Source organism: Solanum dulcamara, chromosome 7 (assembly GCF_947179165.1).
Source record: "Solanum dulcamara chromosome 7, daSolDulc1.2, whole genome shotgun sequence".
Classification (NCBI taxonomy): Eukaryota; Viridiplantae; Streptophyta; class Magnoliopsida; order Solanales; family Solanaceae; genus Solanum; species Solanum dulcamara.
The window spans coordinates 76,676,000-76,702,239 of record NC_077243.1 but is presented as its reverse complement, the minus strand read 5'-3'; the positions used below and the strand labels follow the sequence as shown (position 1 = coordinate 76,702,239).

At 32.7% G+C, this 26,240-nt stretch overlaps 2 protein-coding genes and 1 pseudogene across 3 annotated transcripts; 1 reads left to right on the top strand and 2 right to left on the bottom strand.

The window, feature by feature from the left end:
• The first annotated feature begins 6,373 nt into the window (after positions 1-6,373).
• On the top strand, positions 6,374-9,224 carry LOC129895572 (trans-cinnamate:CoA ligase, peroxisomal-like). Its single transcript, XM_055971296.1, has 3 exons — positions 6,374-6,625; positions 7,218-7,593; positions 7,900-9,224. The coding sequence occupies exons 1-3, from the start codon at positions 6,428-6,430 to the stop codon at positions 9,048-9,050; spliced, it is 1,725 nt and encodes a 574-aa protein (XP_055827271.1). The 5' UTR covers positions 6,374-6,427; the 3' UTR covers positions 9,051-9,224.
• Positions 9,225-10,252: 1,028 nt separating this feature from the next.
• LOC129894891 (uncharacterized) lies at positions 10,253-17,389 on the bottom strand (annotated as a pseudogene).
• Positions 17,390-18,401: 1,012 nt separating this feature from the next.
• Positions 18,402-24,368, bottom strand: LOC129896640 (probable polyamine oxidase 4). Of its 2 annotated transcripts, none has more exons than XM_055972573.1 (10): positions 24,006-24,368; positions 22,641-22,756; positions 22,458-22,546; positions 22,264-22,377; positions 21,835-21,922; positions 21,654-21,739; positions 21,454-21,556; positions 21,000-21,097; positions 19,473-19,902; positions 18,402-18,931 (listed from the first exon to the last, which is right to left on the bottom strand). In XM_055972573.1, exons 1-10 carry the CDS (start codon positions 24,028-24,030, stop codon positions 18,623-18,625), a joined length of 1,458 nt encoding a protein of 485 aa, XP_055828548.1. In that variant the 5' UTR covers positions 24,031-24,368; the 3' UTR covers positions 18,402-18,622. The 2 variants fall into 2 exon arrangements, with proteins under 2 accessions (XP_055828548.1, XP_055828549.1); XM_055972574.1 differs by having other exon boundaries at positions 22,641-22,735.
• Positions 24,369-26,240: the final 1,872 nt, after the last annotated feature.

The window sequence follows — 26,240 nt, the reverse complement described above, 5'->3', positions numbered from 1 at the left end:
TAACATCTAATGGTACTCCAATTGTATTCCCAATGAGCTAACATAATTTTCAAAAAATTATGTCAAATTTTTTGAGAATTTTTTTTACTAATAGAGTACTTAATAATGTACGTGAACATACAATTAGGAATGTAGTTAGGAGCGCAGTTACCTAAATATTTTAAAGCATTTCAAAGTTTTATTAAATGTACATTTTTCTCCCAAATTAATGTTTAAACTAACTTTATATATAGTACTTACTAATTTATATAATTTTATTCCCCAAAATATAATCCTTCTATCAAAGTGTAATCCATGTTTTGACTATTTATAGCTTCTTAACTATTCTGACAATCTAAACTTATGAATAATGAATATTTTTAGAACCCAATTTATGGGGGTAAAAATATCAATATTGAGAATTTTAAAATGAATTGAAATTTATTGTATAACAATATTATTTTTATTTGAACAATACTATATAACTATAATTTCTTTCGTAATTTCCTTTTTGTACCAGGCTGGTTTTGAAGGAAATTCGCCCACGCTAATGTAATAATATAACAAAAGGTACAGTCGATTTACACGATGACATTAAATCATATGCAAAATAATAATAGGACAGTAGGTCTCTGCAGACGTATGATCCTTGATATTCAACTTTAACCTTCATAAATGAAGGATGTGCTTTAAAATTTATTTTAAAAAATAATATTCAATATATTTGAGATATGCAATGAATACTAAATAAAGAAGAGTGTAAGATAATCCTAGACATTAGGTTATATTTATTTTTTTGTAACATGATTTTGCACGTAGACGTTAAATGTTACACTAGAAAGAGGAACATCATTGCCTATAATAAAAGTTTAATCATGATAAATCAACCAAAGCGATAGAACTAAAGAAACATATGCCAAAAATATCATTTATAAAGAAATATTATCGGAATAAAATACAAATATTATGTAACTAATATAAATAAGTTTAACATTTTTGCAGGTTAAAAATATATTTCATGTAGTTTATGCACAATTATAACTCTCATTTTCCATCATTTAAGCGAATATTTGCACTCATTTTAGTGTTAATTGCTATTCTTCAACAATCCATTTTTGTACGTATTTTCTGCTAATTAGTTGATGTAATATACATGTACAACACCTATCTACTATAATTAGAAGAACACACATTTTTGCTAATTAAATGAATGTAATGTTGCATATATTGTAAAAATTTATACTAACGTAACATATATGTGCAAAACACGCACACTAAACTAAATTAGTAAATCAAGAAAAAAAGAAGAAGATACTATTAAGAGTTTGAGTGTTGCTTGTGTATTTGTTTGCTTGAAACTGTATTAATTCACCCTGTATTAATAATTAATTAGCTCAATAGCTATTTGCTCTAATAAAAAGCAAAGTCACGAATCAATATAAAACAAATTGATAATCAAATAAATTATCATTATAATAATACTTAGGGCTCAAAGTAGGATTGTACAGGGCAAATCGATAAACCGCACCAAATCGACAAATCGAACCAAAGCGGGAAAAAAACCCGACTAGTGGTTTGGTTTGATTTGATTTGGTGTTTGGAAAAAAATCCGACTATTATAGGGTTGGTTTGATTTTAACTAAAAAAAGTCAAACCGAACCCAAACAGACCCGATTATAGATATACTATTTTTAAATTATGTTATAAATAAAAATATTTATTAAAATGTAATTTATAAAAAATTTTAATTTTTTTTTATAATTTTTGTTTTCTTTCTTACATTTAGATTTGGACTTGAGAAGCTCATCTAAATAATATACAAAAAAATCTCATCTTATAAAGTTATATTATAAAGTTAAAACTTCAAACAGTGTTCTGCCTCCATCTTATATGTTGATATTTTGTACTAGAACTCTTTTTAAGAAGCACTGCTCTGTGCTTTTTATTAGATACTATGAAAAATCTGAGAAACCCGAAAAAACTCCAAAAAATCTGAAAAATCCGAAAAAACCCGAGAAAAATTGATATCGAAAAACTCGACTTTTATTGGTTTGGTTTGATTTATAGATTTAATAACCCGACATAAATGATTTAGTTTGGTTTGTAAAAAATTCGAACCAATCCGATCCATGTACACCCCTAGCTCAAAGTATCATTATTTCTAAAATCTCATTGAAATAGTAAATAAGTATAATTTTCGGATCCCAAACAAATCTATGATCTATAAAATTGGGTGGTTAAAATTTAATGATTATTGAGAGCACAAGCAAAAGTCAAGTCAAAATAGTGAAGAAAAAGAAACCCTAAAAAAGTGGTCTTTGGGTTGACTGAAATGGCTGCTTTTTTTCTTCTTCTGAAAATTAAAGCTACGGTGGGGGTGTGGGGTGTATTTGGTTCCAAAAGTTTTCACATCCACAGTTTGGTCTTCTAGAGTGAATATTTTGCAATTATTTTCATGTTTATATGATTAAAAAATATAATTTAAAATATTAATTAAAGTTAACATAGAGTACCCGTATAAATTGGGATAGAAGGGACAATGTAATTTTAAAAATTCGTCCTTTCTTTTGTTATCCCATATTAATTAAATTGTATCACATAAAATAAATGAAAAAACAACGGTCCGGTACAGTAAAGCTTCCTCTATGCACAGTGTTCGGAAAGGATCCAACCATAAGGGCCTATTATACGTAGTCTTACCTTACTGTTTCCGCGGCTTGAAAAAAATAATAAATAAACGGATGAAATATATAGCACATACATTTCTCTCACTTAATTATGATGAATTTATATAAATATATATTTTTACCTCATTAAATCACTTAATTATTATGATAAGTATATTATGGTAAGTATATTGGAGTAGTATAAACACCTTATGTGGTGGGGTTAATTAAGTTTTTTTCTTAGATAAAGGCAAATTTGTGTTTTTTAACCTATTTTGGGTAATCCCACTTGCCTTTTGATATTAAGATTCAATGATGGTAGGTATGAAATACGAGTTTAAATTTTATGCAATGATAATATAAATAATTATTTATGCGACAATACTATGTAAATTTTGAGTTTATTTTTCTAGAGACTATAGTAACATGGTAGAGATCATAAACATGATAAAATCGTCCATGACATTTTACACGTATATATAGTCATTGATTTGGTCAAATTTAATTTGGTATATGCTGAAATTTTGCAATAATTTTTCTCCCTTCTTGGAAAACTTTTAGTAATGCATTAGATAACATATACTAGCATGTGATTGTGATTAATATTATTTCAACGTGGTTTACGTTATTTGAGCATGTTTTTTCTTTCTCAATATATGAAATTAAAGAAAGACCGTCAAGAAAAAAAGAAAATAAATAGAAAGTCGTATAATATTAGTCTTTTTGGGCTTTCTAATTGGTCAAAAAGAAAAAAAACGTGAAATAGCAAAGTTTATCAGCTTGAGATTTTTAAAGTAAATTAACTCCCTCCGTCTCAAAATAGTTGTCGTATTATTTCTCATTTACTCGCTACTTAAAACAGCGTAAGGGTCGTATTTTGACTATTTTTGTCGTTTAAAATATTTCATAATGTTATCTCTATCCTCGATAAATATTTGTTATAGATCTATGCCATTGGACCCCCTTTTTTTTATGTATATATGCACACACGATATAAGAGATTGTATCAACACGAGCCTAATATATGTTACTTTGTTTGTCCCAATTTATGTGCTTGTAGCCTCTTATTAGATATCAAAAGTTGTGTGCTTACACCTTCTTATTAGATATCAAATATTTTAAATTGTTTATTATTTTGATTTTAGTATTTTTACGTAATTTTTAAATATACAATAAAATATTTTAAATTCTTAATTATTATAATTTATAACACTTTTAGCATAATTTTAAATATATAATAGACTAAAAAATAAAGCATTACAAATAAATTAAAAAATGAAGATATTAATCAGTAATCAATTTTTTAAAGTGTATTCCACCTTTAGCTTGGAGGCAGACAACCCAAACAGATATATCGTCCAAGAGCTATGTGCTTTTTAGCCTCTTATATACGAAAGAATATATGATTAAGCCAAAATTCACACATAGTTTATACAATTTGCATAGGATGGTTAATAATTAGAAGTACTATTGATATTTAAACATGTAAGCAATTTCTGTTCTTTAACTACTAAATGAAGAAAAAAAAAATTATGTTCTTTAAGAAAGTGTTGGGATTTTGAATATACAGACGTATAAGAAAAGTATTTGACTCTGGGTGTGTTCGATCAGAAGCAAAATGTTTTCTCGATTTTTTTTTTGGTATGTATCGGAAATTATCTTTTAAGAAAATAAGTGAGTTTCTTACTTATTTTTTTTTGTGTTTGGTACGTAAGCAAAAATAATATCCTAAAAGCATTTGCATATGTAATCTAGACAAATACTAAAGAAGATTGGGGCGGCGGGTAACTAATTGTTTGGATGGTTGTTACATATCATTTTATAATATATCGTATTGCATTGTATTGTTTTGATGAATATTATATTTAGATATATTGCATCATTTTTCGTTGTTATATAATGTCACACATCAACAATTTGAAAGATAAGCCTACAATAAAAAAAAAAAGTAGGGTACTATGGGGTAGAAAAGATAGGGTAACTAAAATAGTATTATAACAAAATGATTAAAAAAAAAGGAGATATCAATACAATCATATCAAATCAATTGTTACATAAAATTAGATTTTTCGTCATTATATAATGATTAATTTAATAATATAATATAATAAAATGTAAAAATTAATCAAAATAAATTAATGACACAACACAATACAAAAGGTAACAACCATCCAAACAAGTTGTATGGATGTGGGGTGGTGGGAATTGGGCTACGGAGGCGGGTTGAAGATGAGGTGTATTGATAGGACACAATTAGTCAATGTAAAATGTTACTTGTAAAACTTATTTTTTCGCTTTCACTAAAAAGATATTTTTTTCAATTTTAAAAAATTATTTTACTAAAAAAATTTATTTTTAAAAAATTGACTGCTTGGTTTATACATTTTAAGTAGTCAAATACTTGTATATAAATATATTAAGTGAGGATAAATTAAACTTGTGGCATTTTTGATTTATAGATTTATAAAAGACCAATGATCACGTGCCAACTAGAACTATATAAATCATAGTGTTAATTTGGAAAATTGATTGTTGGAATATTTAGGTAAAATGAAATTCACTTCATGCCTAATAATACAATTGTGAAGCATCAAATTAAGATTAAATATCGTAAATCGAATGAATTATTAAACAATAAAAATGAAAACAAATTGCATAATCGCAACCAACTTATTAATGAATTAAGAGGACGTACAACATTATCATCCGCTTAAATCTATCATTGAAGATTGCTTAATCACAGCCAAACATTGCACAATTAGGTTATCTAAAATATAATTATAGATGTTAATTGGATTATATCATGAAAAATAGGAGTTTTGTTTTGTGCATTGATGTGTAAAAATATTTACAAAATCAAGTAAAAAAAGATTTAATTTTAAGTTTTATACATTATTAGTGTATTAATTTTTTAATACCACCCGATAATCCAAAGAATTTGTACAGGTAAACCACTTTTAACTGTGGGATTTAATATCTGATAAATGAAATATATATGCTATCTGTGTAATAACAGATAAGATAAACTGATGATACAAATTAAAAGTCATTTACGCCAATGATGTATATATATATATATATATATATAACTTAAAGAAAGTTTAAGTTTTATTCATTATTGGTATAACAATTTTTTATACTATCAGATCATTAAATTCAAATGATAGATTTTACAAATTACAAAGGTAAATCTCATCTAAACGTGAGAAATATACTACATGCAACAAGAAGTAAGATGACATGATGGTGTACAATGTACATTATCAATGTATATATATTACTTATCATAAAATCATGCACTAGCTAGTAATTAAATCTCTTGATAATTATTAATAGATAAGTAATTTAGTAAAAACAGTAATTAATTTATTATTACTAGTTGAAGCTTATTAATTTTAATTTTTACACTATCATCAGTGCATATAAGATTGGTGTTTAGTTAGGCCAGCCAAGATGAAGTGGTGAGGTCAAAGCAGCCAAAACTTTTTATATGAAAGAACAACCACAAATTGGAATTAAATTATGAAATAAATATGATTGAATTTTAATATTATTTAGTACACAAATTCATTGCAATTTCACTATTTTTTCCACCTATAAACAACCATTTAGGGACCCATAATGGGCCACATAGTCTTGACTCTACACTTGTTTTTTCCTCTATATAAATTTCCCATCTTAGTTGCATCTTTTGCATACAAATTCTAAATTACCTCACTACATTTTCATCTTTTCAACAAATTTTAATACTTGTTGAAAAGCACAACTTTTACTCTAATCTTATGGATAATTTACCAAAATATGGAGCAAATTATGTGCCTCTTACTCCCCTCACCTTCTTAACAAGAGCCTCAAAATGTTATGCTAATAGGACCTCTATCATCTATGGCAATGTCCGTTTCACTTGGAGGCAAACCTATGAGCGTTGTTGTCGCCTTGCTTCCTCTCTCCGATCCCTAAACATTGTCAAGAACGACGTGGTAAGTACAACAAATCAATCGATTATCCTTTAAACATGATTGATTTAAGTTATATATGTTGAATGTGTGAAGATCTGATGCATTATCGATACGTAGTTTAACATGGTATATATCTCATGTTAGTTACTACGAGTAATACTTATTATAGAGATTTACATGTACTTACAATAAGTGACCTGATTCTATAAGCATTTCATTACAAAAAATAAAGAAAGAAAGAAAAGGAATTAGCGACAGACAATTTTTGCTGCTAAATAACAAAAATCTATCGCTAATTCATTTTACATTAGGTTAGCGACAAATTATAAAATAAATCATGTTAGCTATGGGCTATTTAGTGACAGATTAGAGACAAATTTCATAACTAATTCCTTCTTGTTGTGTTTTTCAAGTGTTTTCACAGTATTAGTGTATAAATATAACCTCTAACATGACTAATGTCTTTGAGACATTTTTTTTAAAGCAACATGCTAGCATTTTTACTTAATATGCTTGACTATAGTTTTCCTCAACCAAAATTAACACATGAACATGAAAATAAGCAATAATATATAAACATATAGTACTTAATTATCTTTGCTTATATATGTAGGTTTCAGTCTTGGCACCAAATGTTCCAGCAATATATGAGATGCATTTTGCTGTGCCAATGGCAGGGGCTGTGTTGAACACAATAAATACAAGGCTAGATGCTAAGAACATTGCAATTATTCTCAAACACTCTGAAGCCAAAGTATTTTTTGTTGATTATGAGTACCTAAAAATTGCTAAAAATGCCCTTGAACTACTTGCAACATTCGAAATGACAAGAATACCCCTTGTTGTTGTCATCGATGACATCGACTCCCCTATCGGAATCCGGCTAGGTGAGCTCGGGTATGAGCAACTCGTGCACCAAGGAAATCCGAGTTACGTCCCCGAAGAAATCACCGACGAATGGGATCCAATCACCTTGAATTATACATCAGGTACTTACTATTGAAAATGTCTGATCGTTTCATCTAAGAATTTAAATTATTATAAGTAGTGCTTCCTCTACCCAATTTATGTGACACTCTTTTTTTAGCACGTCTTAATAAAACCTTTTTATAGTTAGTAACAATTTAGCTTTACCCTTAATAAGATGATTTATAACCACAAATACAACTATCGCTTAGTTCAGAACATAAGTTTTAAAACTTTTTCTTTCTTTCTTAAATTCAGTGTCAAGTTAAATACCATTATATAAATTTAGACGAAAAGTATTTTTATTAACTTAATTATGTCTTCAACAGGTACGACGTCAGAGCCTAAGGGTGTTGTGTATAGTCATAGAGGAGCATTTTTGAGCACTTTGAGCCTATTATTAGGTTGGGAAATGGGTACTGAGCCAGTGTACTTATGGTCATTGCCAATGTTTCATTGCAATGGATGGACTTTCACATGGGGCATAGCAGCACGTGGTGGGACAAATATTTGCATTAGAAACACAACTGCCCATGAAATGTACACAAACATTGTGTCACATAATGTTACACACATGTGTTGTGCACCTATTATTTTCAACATCTTGCTTGAAGCCAAGCCACATGAGTACAAACCCATAACCACACGAGTCCAAATCCTCACGGGTGGTGCACCACCACCCGTTTCGCTTCTCGAGAAAATCGAGAGGCTCGGTTTCCACGTGGTCCATGCTTACGGGCTCACGGAGGCCACTGGCCCCGCCTTTTTGTGCGAGTGGCAAGATAAATGGAATGAATTGCCGAGTGAAAATCAAGCTAAGTTGAAAGCGAGACAAGGGGTTGGTATATTAACCCTAGCCGATGTCGATGTGAAAAATTTTGATAACATGGAGAGCGTGCCACATGATGGAAAATCAATAGGAGAAGTGTGCTTGCGCGGGAGCAGTATTATGAAAGGGTATTTCAAAAACGATAAGGCGAATTCTGACGTTTTCAAAAATGGTTGGTTTTTTACGGGTGATGTTGGTGTAATTCACCAAGATGGATATTTGGAAATTAAAGATAGAAGTAAAGATGTTATAATTTCTGGTGGAGAAAATATTAGTAGTATTGAAGTTGAAAATGTTATAATGAAGCATAAAAAGGTAGTAGAGGCATCTGTTGTGGCTATGCCACATCCAAAATGGGGTGAAAGTCCATGTGCATTTGTAATTTTGACCAAAAATTCACAAATTAAAGAAGTGGACATTATTGCACATTGTAGATCAAATTTGCCAGGATTTATGGTGCCAAAAAAGGTTAAATTTGTTGAAGAATTGCCCAAGACTGGAACTGGGAAAGTACAAAAAAATCATTTGAGAACAATTGCTAAAACATTTGTTGTGTCACAAAAGTCAAATCAAACAAGCAAAAATACAAGTCAAGTCAACAGAGAAAAGCCAAGATATTATGAGCAAATTCTTGCTTTGTCTCGTCTATAATATATAATATCATAATGTAATATTATAATATTTGGACTTTTGTTATTATAATCAAGTGTTTGAATAGTAGTATTATATACTTTTGTGGCTGCTGTGGAGTTTTTAGTTTAATTAATCAATCATGTAACTTTTGGTGACATCTCTAAATGGAGTTACTAGTGACGTTTGTCTTGCTTACGCTATCAACTATTTCAATTTCGAAATTCGAAATTTAAATAAATCTATATATCTGTAACGGTAATTTTTTCATACATTTTAAAAATATTTTGAATTCTCAATTATTACGTTTGTCTTGAAGATTCCATGCCTAAATAATATAGTCAAACTTAAATTATTTGACTCTCAAAATTTTAATTATGTTACATAAATCAAAATATTTTATTGTATTAAAAAATTATTAAATTTTATTTACTTATTAGGAAAATCACTAAACTTTCTTTAAAAGTGGGATAATGTTTAACAAATTAGGAAGAAAAAGTGATGGTCTAATTTAGACCAGTCCATTTGGCATTTAATGGGCTTGGGCTGCACCGATCCGAAATCCTTCCACTGCAAAGAGAGGGCGGTCCAGTATAGTACTGGCCCAAACCCTATCATTTGGACTAATCCAATGTTCCATCACCTTAAAGCTTTCATTTGGGTTATAAGCTCACATTACTAAGGTCGGCATACAATTATTTAATTCTCAACTTTATAAACTGTATTTATAGCAACAAAAGTTTTCATTCAATTAATTAAACAACAAACATTTTCTAAATACACTTGATTAATGCTATCATGTCTAACTTTCTCTTTCTTATTTATGTACTCACATTAGTTTTTTAAATCACAAAAAAATTCAAATAAATCCAAGCAAATCATGGTTTTTCCTTATTATTAATATCATGTATGAGCAAATATTTTGTTGGCTTTTGAATACCAGTAAGTAATTACATTCATGATCTCTAATTATGTGTCATACAATATAAATTTAAATTATGAGTTATGACATTATCTAGAATAATTTTGCCTAGGTGTTCCCCTCTCTATTCCATATTAAATAAATTTGTGAGACAATGCACACTTATTAAGAAAATAGTTTAGAACGTAAATTAAACATCACTTTCCACTTTTATCCTATTAGTAATAGTCAAACTATTCTTGAAAATAGAAATAATTTGAAGTAAAATCATAAATATAAGTAATTAACTCTCTTGAACTTATCACCTAGCAAATGTAAATGAAGAACAAAATACAAAAAAATTCAAATATTTATCTTGAACTTTGAATAGTTCACTTATAATTGGGGCAATCAAAAGGGACCTTAAGATAGCTTCACAAACTACACTATCATAGATCAATACATGTCCACGATCATGAACTTCATGATATTGAATCCAAGGTAACCTTTTTGCAACATGCCTTTGTAGTTTCAAATTAATAAATTTGTCTTCACAACCTTGCCAAATGTGAACATTACTCTTACCATTTTCAAGAACAGGACAACTAATTAGCTCCAATGGATCAAAATCCCACTTATTAAAAGCCACAAGGAAATCATTACAAAGGTTGTCAAAAACACTTCTGTTCCTTAGGTTTTCCTGTACATGACAAGTAGAAAAGTAAGAGTCAAAAGCTTTAGTATTTTGGGATCCTCACATAAATAGTCGAGCATATATATTATTTACTTTTTAAAACTGGTATACATAGATTATACACAATCATATCTATGTCATACATGAATATCTTATACATGTGCTGACTATTTTTAATTTAATCAGTTCATGTGAATATTACTTGTATTGCCCCAAATTATTGTCCATTTTGTTCTTTTTCAGAGTCAAACATTGATCATTAACATCACATAGAAGAAATAACTTAAATAGCCGTCCACTTAACTGCTTAAATTAAAAGTAGTTAATTGAGATATACTTTGTATAATTCATACATAATATGTGTATAATCGTATATAATCAATGTATAATCTGCATATTCATTAACGTAATATAAAAGAGATAACATAAGTAACCGTCCACTCAATTGCTTAAATTAAAAATAGTCGATTAATATATAATATATTTATAATCAATGTATAATGTGTGTGTAATCTGCATACCGATTAGGAAGAGTAAACAATTAATTCAACAAACTATTTATGTAAAGATCCACAACATAAACAAAAAATCATACGTTATTGAAATACCCTTCTTAAGCAACAACAACAACAACAACAACAACCCAGTGAAATCCCACAACATGGGGTCTGGGGAGGGTAGAATGTACGCAGACCTTACTCCTACCAAGGTAGGACGGCTGTTTCCTGGAGACCCTCGGCTCAGTAAAAGCATAAATGCATAAAAAAAAATGTTAGATAAGCATAGAAAATTAAAAGCTTTATGAGAAAAACAACAAACAAATAACGAATAGATAACAAATAAATACAAATAACAAATAACGATTAAATAAATAATGAAGGCGTCACAGGTAAAAAAATTGAGTAATCAAAGCATAGAAAGCAATAAATAATAACAGAAATAACAGAAATCAGAAGTCAAAGCGCAAGAGATCGTAATGCACTACTACGCCTATGAATAGAGAAGAATAACGAGACTATGAACTAGCCTTCTACCCTAATGTGGGTCCTCCACACCCTCCTATCTAAGGTCATGTCCTCCGTTAGCTGTAACTGCGCCATGTCCTGTCTAATCACCTCTCCCCAATATTTCTTCGGCCTACCCCTACCTCTTCTGTAACCATCCATGGCCAGCCTCTCACACCTCCGCACTGGGGCATCTGTGTCTCTCCTCTTCACATGTCCATACCATCTCAGTCGCATTTCCCGCATCTTGTCTTCCACCGAGGCAACTCCTACCTTGTCCCGAATAGCCTAATTTCTAATCCTGTCGCTCCTGGTGTGCCCACACATCCATCTCAACATTCTCATCTCAACAACTTTTATCTTTTGAATGTGAGAAGTCTTAACTGGCCAACACTCCGCCCCATACAACATAGCCGGTCTAACCACCACTTTGTAGAACTTGCCCTTAAGTTTTGGTGGCACATTCTTGTCACATAGCACTCCGGAAGCGAGCCTCCATTTCATCCACCCTACTCCAATACGATGTGTGACATCATCGTCAATCTCCCCGCAGCCTTGCATGATAGACCCAAGATACTTGCAACTACTCCTCTTTTGGATGGCCTGAGCACCAAGCCTAACTTCAACGCCAACCTCCTGAGGTGTCTCACTGAACTTGCACTCTAAGTACTCTGTCTTTGTCCTACTCAACTTAAACCATTTAGACTCCAAGGTATGTCTCCAATCCTCCAGCTTAGCGTTAACTCCGCGGCGAGTCTCATCGATCAGGACTATATCATCCGCGAAAAGCATACACCATTGCACCGCACCTTGAATTTGTCGCGTCAATCCATCTATCACCAAGGAAAATAAAAAAGGACTAAGAGATGATCCTTGATGCAACCCCATCACCACTGGGAAGTGCTCTGAGTCCCCTCCTACTGTCCTTACCCTGGTTTTGTCTCCCTCATACATGTCCTTGATCACCCTAATGTATGCCATAGGTACACCTTTAGCCTCCAAACATGTCCATAGTATTTCTCTTGGGACTTTGTCATAAGCCTTTTCTAGGTCGATGAATACCATATGCAAGTCCCTCTTCCTCTCCCTATGCTGCTCCACGAGTCTCCTCATAAGATGGATGACTTCTGTAGTTGAGCGTCCCGGCATAAATCCAAACTGGTTCTCTGAAATAGACACGTCTCTCCTCACCCTCATCTCTACCACTCTTTCCCATAATTTCATAGTATGGCTTAGTAGCTTAATACCTCTATAGTTGTTGCAACTCTGGATATCCCCTTTGTTTTTGTATAGAGGGATCATTATGCTCGACCTCCATTCTTCGGGCATCGTTGCCGTTTTAAAGATGACATTAAATAACCTAGTCAACCACTCCAAACCTACCGAGCTCGTGCTCTTCCAAAATTCCCCAGGAATCTCGTCAGGTCCGGTTGCTCTTCCCCAGCGCATCCTACGAACGACACTCTTAACCTCCTCGACCTTAATACTCCTGTAATACCCAAAATCGCAATGCCTCCCTGTATGTTCTAAATCTCCCAAAACAAAGTCTCTGTCCCCTTCCTCATTCAAGAGTTTATGGAAATAGGACTGCCATCTCTGTTTAATGAGGGTCTCGTCTACCAATACTTTTCCATGCTCGTCCTTAATGCACTTCACTTGGTCCACATCGCGTGCCTTTCTCTCCCGCGCCCTGGCTAGCCTGAACAATTTTCTATCCCCACCTTTCTCTTCTAGTTCAGCATAAAGGCGTTCAAAAGCTATTGTTTTTGCCGTCGAAACCGCCGACTTCGCCTCCTTTCTCGCTATCTTATAAAGTTCCATATTCGTCCACTTCTCCACCTCATCTGTTCTTTCTATCAACTTTGCGTACGCCATCTTCTTTGCTTCCACCTTTTCTTGCACTTCTCCATTCCACCACCAGTCTCCTCGATGCCGACTATGACTACCAATCGAGACTCCCAACACTTCCCTTGCCACAGTCCTAATACAACTAGCCGTCCTATCCCACATACTGGTCGCATCTCCATTACTATCCCAGGCCCCCATGGACTTCAACTTCTCTCCCATCTCCAGGGCATTTGTAGTGGTCAAACTCCTCCATCTGATCCTAGGTCGATCATCCCCGACCCTCTTATTCCTCATCATCTTGATCCCTAAATCCATCACCAAAAGCTTATGTCGGGTTGTAAGGTTGTCTATCGGAATGACCTTACAGTCTTTGCACAGACCTCTATCGACCTTCCTCAGGAGTAAAAAGTCTATCTGAGTCTTAGCCACCGAACTATGGAATGTTACCAAGTGGTCTTCCTTCTTTGGGAAACTCGAATTGGCTATGACCAACCCAAAAGCTCTTGCGAATTCCAAAAGTGAAAGGCCTCCTACATTTCTGACCCCGTAGCCAAAGCCTCCATGCACATCATCATACCCTCCTGAAATAGACCCGATGTGCCCATTGAAATCCCCTCCCACGAAAAGCTTCTCAGTAGGTGGTATACCTCCCACTAACTCGTCCAAATCCTCCCAAAAGCGCCTCTTATCCTCCTCTCTTAAGCCCGCTTGTGGCGCATAAGCACTAATAATGTTGAATGTGCTCCCTTCAACGACCACCTTAATCGACATCATCCTATCGTTGACTCTCCTAACCTCCACTACCTGATCCCTTAGATCATTGTCTACTAAAATTCCTACCCCATTCCTATATTTCGATCTACCTGAAAACCAAAGCTTATACCCGTCTACCTTCCTAGCTTTAGAACCTACCATTTGGTCTCTTGGACACAAGCTATATTAATCTTTCTCTTCTTTAGAATTTTAACTAGCTCTATGGATTTTCCCATTAACGTTTCAATGTTCCAAGAACCAACTCTCAGTCTAGACGCTCCTTTAACCCACTTACCCCTCCTTACCCTCGTCCCCGACCCCGTCCCTGAATGAGAACATGACCTTAATCTACCATCACTATCTAAAGCCATGAAAATAAAAAAAAAAGAAGAAAGAATAGCTTTATATAAATAGTCAGACGAATTCACTGTTTACTTTTCTAACTCGTATACAAGATTATACATCGATTATACACACATTACACATGAATTTTAAGTAACAAACTAAACAACAATTTGAAGCATAGTAATAAAGTATATGCAAAACACTGAGATGACTGTGAAATTGAATTAATTAACTTTACCATAGAAAAATGTTTCAAATCCTGGTGCATTCTTGGAAAGCTCTAAATCCTTGGTAGTATAGTAGGAATGTCTTGAATCATCATTGGTTGAAGAAGATGTGGATGATTTTCTAATAGCCCACCAATGTAGTAATGATCTAGGAACATATCTAGCTAGACACATCATCCACCAATAATCTTTTTTCCTTTTATCATCATCAATGAGATCATGAGGAAGAGATGACCATTGGTAATTTACAATGGGGACAACAAATGCCACACCTGCTAACCTATATATATAAACACTAAAAGATCAAAATCATAAAGGGCAGAATACATCAACAAGCACTTTAAACTTATCAATAAACAGTGACGGAGTTAGAATTTTGATTTTATGAATTTTAAAATTTATAAAATGCAATTTATTGGGTTTTGGATAAAATATTTATACATGTTAAGTGGATTTTGTAAATACAAATACAAGATCTGAACAAAACTACCTCGTAGGCAAAGCTCCCGATCGGTACGCTTGAACTCCAATCTTTTTCAATCAAGCATCTGAACATATGATCAGTATTCCTATTAGACACTTTCAATTTTAATTTCGATAAAGATTTTGTGCGTGTGTATTGAAGCACTGCTCATTATGTAGAAAAGTTTGTGCGTGTGTTTGAATACATAGATGTTGATAGTTAAAGTAGGAAAAAAGATAGATGGTGATATATAGTTTAGGTGGGAAAAGAGAATAACTGATAGTTGAAATGAGAAACTCGCAAAATAATGATAGTTTATATGTGTTTTTGATCATTAGCTCTAAAGTATTCGGTTCACGTGACTCAATAATTTTTGTTCATATCGTGATATCCAACAAATATTTATAAATATTTAATTGTAAACTAAATCTGTAAAATCTCATAAATTTTAAATTGTGAATCCATCACAAAAAGAGTCACAAAGAAAATTAAAGACTAAAAAATGTGATGGTAGTGGTGTTGGGTTGGGGGGGGGGGGGAGTTTAGACTTGCCTTTGGGAAATGTGCTTGATGCAACTCCAAGTTGGGGTAAGATCCCATGGAGTTACTAATAATATAGAATTTTGATCCAAATTGTAAGTGATCAGCCAATTCTTCAATGTCACATGCTTCACTCCTTTGGGATCTTTTTGGATTTGGGTCACTTTCCCCATATCCAGCTCTATCATATTGAACTATATATATCTCCATTTTATTCATCATTTCCTGTTCACAATTTCAAGAAACAAATGAAAACATTCTTAAAATCCATTATAATAAAATGAGGGATTTTTTTTTTTAGAAGAAAGGAAAATAAGTTTGACAAGTGACATTCTAGATTGATTGTCTCCTCCGCACTCCCACCCTACCTCTAAAGCCCATCCCACACATACCAATTAAATTTTGAAAGTTATGAGTTCATATTTACTATTTATCATGATTTTAGTGAATTCTTACATATAATTTCCACACCACTTCAAAATTATTGAGTTCAAATGTACCCGATAAAACAAAGTCGCATCCCCCCACCCCCATAGGTTCAGACGTACTAATTCTTGCAATCTTAGTGAATTCTTACACATAAATTCATAATACACATCAAAGGATTCAAATGAACCAGGTGCTATTAGGCTTGATCCACCTTTTCCACACCCCTACTCTCCAAATCCTCATTTAAGTTATTTTCATCTTCTGAACTTGAACGTATTTGACTAATAAATACTTAGCTCCATACAACCGTGTAAGTCTAACCACCACGCTATGTAAACTTGCCTTTACAAAAAAAGCTATTCATTGACAACGTAATTTTTTTTTTCAATTTCATAAAGATTTTGTTCTTGAATATATTGCGTAGAGAAGTTAATTACAGATAATATCTTGTTGACCAGATTAAATTCAATGTGGTTAAGTAAATACTAAATAAGACATCAATTTATTATAACCACTTTCTTTAATGTTGATTCAGATCCTAATGACATCTCCTATACAACTGCATCCAACTAATTCTTCCTCTACAAAACATAAGAAAAACGTTTTGTTTACGTATAATATTAAATTAATCCCATTATCCTACGTAAAGTATCCGTCAGAGTCGATATATCACACCTCTTCACCAACACATTTTTCACATGGCCCAAGTCTAATCTCGCTTCCGTCATTTTGTCTGTCATAGATGTCATTTTCACCTTGTCCCGTATAACTTTGTTACTAATTTCTTATCTCTCCATAATATATTTACACATCCATCTGAGCATACTCATCTTTTTTATCCTCATCTTCTAAATTTGAACGTTTTTTATTGGCCAACAATACTCTACATCGTACAACAATGTAGGTCTAACAACCATCATTTTATAGAACTTAACTTGACATGACTACGTAATTCATTTATTTTTCAATTTATTGTAATCAGTTTCTTTAATGTTGATTCAGATTCTAATAATTATTAAAAGAGAAATAATCATTTAAAAATCCTAACATTTACTGCAGCTAGCCAACTAATTCTTCATTTACAAAACATAAAAACAATACTTTGTTTACATATAATATTAAATTAATCCCATTATCCTACTTAAAGTACCTTCATTTTTTCTGATACATGTCTTAAGATTAGAGATCTATTTTAGTTGATTTCTCATAGATTAATGGTTTAATAATAGGGAAAAGACGTAAGTACCTTCTCAATTTACGCTGCATCAAAAATAATTTTTAGCGTAATTAATTTATGATAATAGCTTAATTATTACTAAATATGTTAGAGACAATTAACATTCTTTGTAAATATCCCTAAAATCTATAGAGACATAAGATTCAATGAAAATTAATTAATTGCCACTAAAAGCTATTTTTGCTGTAGTGTTATTATTAGAATGATTTTTTATCTTGTAATCTTAAATATGTCATGTGAAAAATTGAAATTAAAAAAAATTGTTAAAAAATGAAAGAGAGATTTTTTTTAAATAGACTAAAAAAGAAAGAAAGACAAATAAATTGAAACGGATGGAGTAACATAATCAACCCTTTAAATTTTGTCAGGATATTTGTGGACACTCAAATTAAGTTATGTATCAATTGAACACCTCAACTCCTAATAAAGTGTTTCAATTAGATATTTTTTATTCAAATTTTAATTATTTTTTTTGTGAGTTTTATTCGCCTATTAGGTCACATGCTCGGTCGGTGCATTGAGGTCTCACTATGTACGGAGTTCAAGAAAAGGTTGGATCATAAAGGTTTGTTATATGCCGTCTTCTTATCCGACATTTTTGTAAGAGATTGTTTTCATAGATTGAAACTGTGTGGCCTCCTGATCACATGACAATAATTTTATTGGTTAAATAAACTATTTCTCATTTTTTTACCCTATGAATTATTTTTGAAATGCTAAAAACTTTCAAGGAAATAATCCAGACAAACAAGCATATTTTTCTAATATTTAATTTTTTTTATTAAAACTCGAAAAAACTATGAAATCTCATGTCAAAATATCATTCACGGTTGACAAAATAGTCATTTAATTATTTTTCTAATATTTAAAATTTTAAAATTAACCTAAATTTTATGTTCACGCGATTAAGATTTTACCTTTTAAGAAATGATTGCACGTTAAATAAAATTGTACATATAATGCAAAACAATCATATATTTCAAACGTTTGAAAATACAATTGAAAGAAGAAACAAAAAAGAAAAAGCGGCCCGATGCACAAAGTAGTACAACTTCATTCATCATTACAGAGCACACTAGTGTTAAGCAAGGGAAAAAAATAAGGTAAACTAGACGACGTTCAGACCTAGTTAAGCCAAGCAAATTTCCATGATCACATCCTGGAAATCCTAAGGGGAACAATGGATTTGAGAATTTCTTCCCTGGAGGAAACCAGTTGAACACTTCCAAGTCTCTTGATAAGATGCTGGCAGCAATCTTCAGCAGCTATGATTCCGGCTGAATATGCACCATGCACGGACCCTTGATGGTCATCCATACAGACGGCTTCGCCTCCAAAGAATAGATTACCTAAGGGTGCTCGAAGCCTATCATATATATCGGTTGGCTTTCCAACATGATCATACGAATAGCATCCTAGGGAGTCAGGATCTGTTCCCCAGCGTGATACAAGATACTGAGCCTGCAAATAATAACCAGATATATAGCTATCAGCTATAGTTATAAACTTTTATTTGGAAAGAGTTTAGACATGGTTCACTGCTTTTATTCTCATTGAGACCAATTTATCCACTATTTAAGGAAGTGTCTGTTAGATCGACAAACAGATCGATCTGTTGCCTTGCTGGTGATAAACAAAAGGTAGTATGTAAATTCAGAAAATTTGAGAGTCAAATTAAAGAAAAGAGTACTAGATTCAATATGCTTCCTCATTTCACTTTTTCGCTATTTTCCCTTTACAAGTTTTTCTGCAGGGGTTTAAGGAAGTGTAAATGAATACGAAGCTGTGCAACTTCCAAACAATCTTTTAGTTATTAACCATATATGTTGCTCGGACTCTTCAAGATGTCGTTGGTGCATGCCATATCCTCCAAAAGTAATGCAGTATTGGAGAATCCGACATGCGTGTTTCAACACTTTTGGAGAGTCCAAGCAACATAGTCAAATAATGCATGCAGCAGTAATAACTGTAATAGAATTATGTAGGACCAAGTATTACTCACAGGTTCAGGTGCATCAGGAAACATTTTTTTCAGCTGACGCATAACAAAATCAGCCGCCTCTCTGTCTGATAATTTCTCTACGTCATAAGCAAGTCTTCCGGCAGCCATATAGACAAGGACTGGATGCCCTGTTGCCTTGTGGAGGTTTAGAAAATACCCGCAAGCATAAGAGGTAGGTGCAACAATGCCTAACAATTCAACGTTTGGCCAAAATACAGTATCAAATCGTAATGCAATCTTGTTTTCATTGCCCACACCGAGATCTGCTATTGCAGAAAGCTTCCAATCTGGCAATTTTGGTTTGAACTCAATTAAGTTGGCTTTGAGGACCCCAATAGGCACAGTTATTATAGCAGCATCCGCAACAAAATTCCTCCCATCCTCAACTGTAACCATCACTTTGTTATACCCATCCGTAATCGCCTTAACCCTAATAATTCAGATCAATGGAAAATTAGAAATTCAGACAAAACGGGAGACTAAAGTCTAGGTAAATCAAGATAAGAAATTACTGGCAAAAATTAAAAATCTATTTCTTTCATTAATTCTTCACAGCCAATACTTGAAAACACTGAGGCTTGGGTTGGGATTTGGGTGTGGTGTTGAGAAATTCTTAAAGAGTGTGCAGCAGAAAAGTTGTATTATAGCTTCTCCCCAGAGCTTCAGTTTAGTGGTAAGAACAAAAAGCTCGCATGATGTGTAGCCCGCGGTATAGGTTAGGCACGCGTCACGACCTTGAATTCTGCCACGGACAAAAGCCTAATATCTAATTGGAGAAAGGTAGACAGGGATAGGCACATCAACTGCCGAGTTTCAAATTGTGCCCCAGTATTCCTCAGAAATTTCTCGGTTATTTTAAAAAAAGTCACATCACAGCTGACATTCTCAGGATGTCCAAGAAAAACAGACAAATTTTACCAAGGCAAAAAATCGACTCTGATGCAGGCATGTAACCCATCATGGATTATGAAGTGATTGAAAAAAAGGTAAAATACAAATAAGAAAGCAACATTTCCAGCAGATGAAACCCTTCCGGGGAATTTTCTCCCATTGTTCAGTTGCCTAACCTTTTTTAGGGATAAGGGTTGGGAGAGAGGAGAGATGTCTATGTCGGACTGTGGTGTGACCTAAAAAAACTGGTGTCTCTGTGGAGGAATGTTGGAGGAAGCAGGGAATTCTTAGTAGGTCAGTTGGTTGGCTACCAGAAATTTTTACCTTGTTGGTGAGGGTTTCGATTCCCCACCTTGTAATATTCTTTCCCGTTTCCCCCAATTCTATATATATATATATATATATAAAGAATGTGGCGAAAAGGGATTGCATTTTTTTCTTAACTTTCCTGTAGAGAATCTTGTAACAAGAAGATTCAATCATAAGTCCACAAGTTGGTCCGTCTATGGGTTTAACAGTCACAAGTGCTGGCATTAATCTTCAGATTCTAAAGTGAAAAGCCAACAGCATGACAAGCTATAGAAACAACAAACAATATGTCAAACTTCACATTTCCACCGAAAACCCCAATCATACCTGTGATTCAAACGAATATCAATATCTTTTGACAATGCCTCAATCACCGGGTGATAACCCTGCACCATTAGTCCATGACCACCCGTAAGAACTTGCTCCTGTACACAATAAAAACCACATCAATATTACACATTTAGGAAATTATTCCATCAATCATATCCTAATGGCGGTAATTTAAAGCATCTAATGTATGGAACCCCAAAATTTCCTATCTGGAAGTATGTAGATATCTGAAAAGGATAGCTATAATAACACGAGTTTTGCCGTAAACTTCTGAAATACTTGATAGTTTTTTTACATATTGCATTATTGAACCTGGCAGTTAGAGCCTTGCCATTCGGATGAGGAATATCAGTCTTTGGGGATTGGGAATAGTAAGAAAATCTTTTAGATGCACATACTATTCAAAATTACTCTTTTAGGAGAAACTTAGAATAACAGAAAAAAAACTTGCCTGATCCCAAGTTTTCAGAGAGATCGTGTCTGCATCGGCAGAAAACCATGCCTCCATTCTGCATATGTACCACTGCAGTACTTCATGAGAGATTCCTTCTTGCCTGAAAGCAGCATATAAGATCAGAAAATGAAACTAGATTACGCATTTAAAAGAAACAAACATAAGTTAGGTTATAAGAGAAGCATTTTTCCCCATACCTCAGCTCAGGATGCCTGTCCAATACAACAGATATTGCTTGAAGAACCGATATGTCATTACTATTCTCATTTCTCACTTTCTCGGTCTGCATTTGCCGATAGACATAATCATTCATTTGCGTCTTTATAAAAACCTCAAAAGGAATAGCACTTGGTGAAATAAATACAGAGCAAAGCCAACCTCATCGAGGATTTTCTTGAATACATCTCCTACTTTAGCAACTGTGTTATGAGGAACTTGATGACCGTCCATGTCAAACAGCATGCAGCTTTAAAAAGAAAGAAAACATAATCAAGCTCCTGAGATATTTCATTATGAAACAGAATACATAAACTGCAAGACACTTTCTTGCAGAAAATGCTATTGCGACAATTCAAGAACAAGCTAACAGATTTTTACCCCGATTTTGAGTGATGCATCAGAATGAAGACAGAGAACAGGACTTAGAAAATCTGAAGCCAAAAATCTAAGGTGTAACTAAGAGATAAGCCACCCCCCTCCATTTAGAGAGAGAGAGAGAGAGAGAGAGAGGTGTTTTAACAAAAGGGAAACATGTCCACTAAACATGATAAAATCAGTTTGTAACTAAATGTGAAAAATCCAATTTACCTTTCCAAATCATGGTCATACAGCACTGAGTCGTCACCACTAGTTCGATACATAGAGAGCCCAAGCCGACGTATCAATGGAGCTAAAGGATTTTCATTGCACACTCCATGGAGCCTGAGATGCAATTAGAATAACAGGAATAAGCATCTAGTTCGGGATAAAGAATTGGAGAGGAAAAGATTAGTTTTACTCACCATGAAGCTCCCATATCAACTGGACAGCCAAACGATTTGTCAGTGTGTATGCGACCACCAAGTCTATCTCGTGACTCCAGCAAGAGCACCTGGATAAAAATAGACCAGCTTAATAAGCAAGAAATAAATTAGAACAAAAAGTCGCTACATGTGAAAGGGGTTTAGAGTCATGAGTAACCTCACCTTAAAATAAGCATTCTGAAGGAAACGTGCAGCAGCTACCCCTGAGATACCTCCACCAATTACAATGACCGACGGAGATGAACCATGTGGCCTCCCTAAGCAAGGTGGTAAAGTGCCTAGTCAACCAATAGTTTCATGGCCATAATATATATAGATAAATTCTAAGGGTAACAAATACTACAAGAATGGAGAAAAAGTGGCTTCACTACTATACAAAGCAGAAGAAGTGATTAACATTTTTCTTTTAATTCCAAGAATTCATAGATGCATTATGTTTCCAATAAAGCATGTCAAGAAAAATGGCACAACTTGTAAACAAATAATTTGTAGAACATTTTTTTTTATATCGGAGAAAATCCCCTGTTTGGTTAGCTGGCCCAACCTTAGTTGGATATAAGTTGAAACTCAGAATATGAGCTCACCATTCTACTCTCCTCCACTTAAACACCCAAGATTTAGTCCTCATCGGGGCTCACACTACTAATGTTTTCCTTCCCCATTCCCAATGTTCTTCTTTTACCATTTGAAACAAAGCTCCAGGGATATTGAAAGCGTATAATATAAGAGTTTATTGCTTATTCAATCCGCATTTTGCCCAATCATAAAAATCATAGCTCCGAGTTATAAAAATATAAGCACACACATATAACACATGCTAACAGCATTATTTTAAGTTCAATTTCTTGACGAATAAAGGATGGTTCCGATATAACTTCATTTCTTTTCATCTATTATTTTCAGTAAAATCATAGCAATCACAGTAATCATTCACAATCAAACCGATCCGGTAATTTCTCAAAACACAAAGACATTACTCCATCCATCCCAATTTATGTGGCACTTAACAAGTTTCTCAATTTGACTAATCTTTGAAGCTAAATTGAACTAATAAGTTGCAATTCTTTTCATGTACAGATGCAGACCCAAGATTTGAAGACAATAAGATCACCACCAAAGGCAAATACACCATCTCGTCTGATATTCTAATGTGTAAATACAAATTAAATCACATAATTGAATGAAGCTCGCTGTGTTGACCAGTTGTTTCGACACCACTTTGCATTCGCTAGGTTGCCTGTTCGAAACCCACCACCTACATTTTTTACGCATTCATTTAATTGTCAACTACAAACGAAAAAATGATATACCAGCCCAAATTCAATCTCAGGTAATGACCCAATCCAACATATACGTTAAACGATTCTTTTAACAAAATATAGGAAAGTTCTTTAAGATATACACACACAATTTAACCCATAATTGTATACAAACACCTTTTATACACAGGTTGATAAATTATATATAATGATTTTTCTCCAGGTACAATGTAGATGAACAAGAATTCGATACAATTAACAAACTAACCAGAATCGTTCGGTTTGAGCTCCATGATTTCAACAATGGGTTACTTCTATCCGAAGAATTGACGAAATGTGAGTGGAAAGAAAAGGGTGTGTGGGGAATCTATTTTAAGGGTGTATAGGAATCAAGAAATTGGAAATCAATTGGAAAGAATGATAAAGCATGAAGAGAAGAAGGCCAGCAATGATGCGGCTTAAATTGTAACAACACTGTAACTGATCAAATCCACTCATAATCATAAAAATCCTCAATAACTAAATCGTTTGGTTTGCATAGATCACAAATTTCGTTTTCTTTTCTCTGAGGCAATTCGGCCAACAGTTGGTAGGCAGCGTTAAAATGTGTTTTATATATAATCAAGAACAAGAAGCAAAAGATAACCGCTTTTAATGCGCCAATCATCATGATATTTTGTGTTTTGTGGGGTTATTATTGTCATTTTACCTTGAAATATTTTTTTATTTATATTTTTTGCCTCATATTAGTTGTTCGCCTTTTTCCCCCGATGGTCGTTATTAGGGGTGTATATAGGTCGATTTGGTTTGATTTTTCATTATAAATAACTAAATCAATTATGCCGATTTATTAAACTTATAAACCAAATTAAGCCGACCTAGCGTCGGTTTTTCTGGTTTCGATTTTAGTAAGTTTTCTCAATTTTTTTCCTTATAATTATACCATGATTGAAAAAGAGATCAAATTGAAGAAGTTGTTTTCTTAATCGTGTGATTATGTTGCTTAATGACATCTCAAAGACACTTGAATAAATAAAAAATCATCATAAAAAATAAGATATACAATTACATCGTCAAGACATTGTCTTTGGAAAACATATAAAAAAATACAACACATGTCAATTATTTTAGTCATATTACAAGCCCATAAATTTAATAATACATGTAAACATTGAAAATTATAAGCTAATTTAAAAAATACTTACAAAATATATTATAATAAATATTTTTTGTGTATAGAAAGATAAAAATTATAAATGTATTATGTCAGTTTGGCTTGAATTCGATTTGACTTTTATTCTATTAATAGTGGTCGGTTTATTTTTGTCAACGCCAAACCAACCAAACCAAACCACAAGTCGGTTTGAGTTGGTTCGTTGATTCGGCTTGATTTGACGGTTTGGTTTGTATACCTCTAGTCGTACATTAATTTTATTGTATTTTATCATTAAAATTTATCTTTAAGTAATAATGAAAAGTCTTATTTTACGTGTAGATCGATTTGATGTGATGACATTGTTATCTTTTTTCTTATTTTTAGTTTAATAAATCATATTTTATTATTTATCTTATGATTTTATAGTAACTCGACTTTTATTATTGGTTTATTCTTTAAATTATTGATATATGTACGTATAAAATTAAAGTCAATTTAAATAAAAGTTATTGAATTCGTCTCAATCCGTAGCATAGATTTGAGAGGGACAGAATCCAAACAAATTAAAGGCCATTTATATCCCCAATTGATTAAACAGCTAGGTTAATACAATTCTTCTTTTGGACGATCCATATGTTGGTCCTATTAAGCCATTTATTCAATCACAGCTAGGCTGCTGACATGGTGTATATGTGTTTTTAGTGAGTTTGGGCGGAATAAAATGAATTGAGTTGATAAATAAATAAATTAATTAATCTTTTTAAAAGTTATTTAGATTGAAATAGATTAAATTACAAATTGTAATTCAATCTATTTAATATCAAACACACACATATATATATATATATATATATATATATATATGGTTTGATACAGATTATTAATAATGAATTTATTTGAATTCACAATTTTTAATGCAGAACATAAATTTATATATAAAAATTCACGAATCATAAAGCTTACAACTAATTGTCACATAACTTGGTTCACTTAAAGAGAGTAGCATCAAACATTTAAAGATACAACATTCACTTAAAGAGAGTAGCATCAAACATTTAATGATACAACATTCACTTTTTTGAGTCATGGCACAACTTGTGCTAATGTGTGGACAAGTATTGATGATATCTTAACCTAACAAGCTCACAATTTGGAATATTGTGGCTTTCCAAACATGTTTTAAATGCATTTTGAATGTGGCGTGTACGGTGTACTTTGAATTTTCACGATTCAAAATATACCTCTATTATTATTATTATTAATAATAATAATAATTATCATAACAGAAAGATCGATTTTGATTTACTTATCATATATTGTCTAATTAATAAATGGTGATTTTATCAT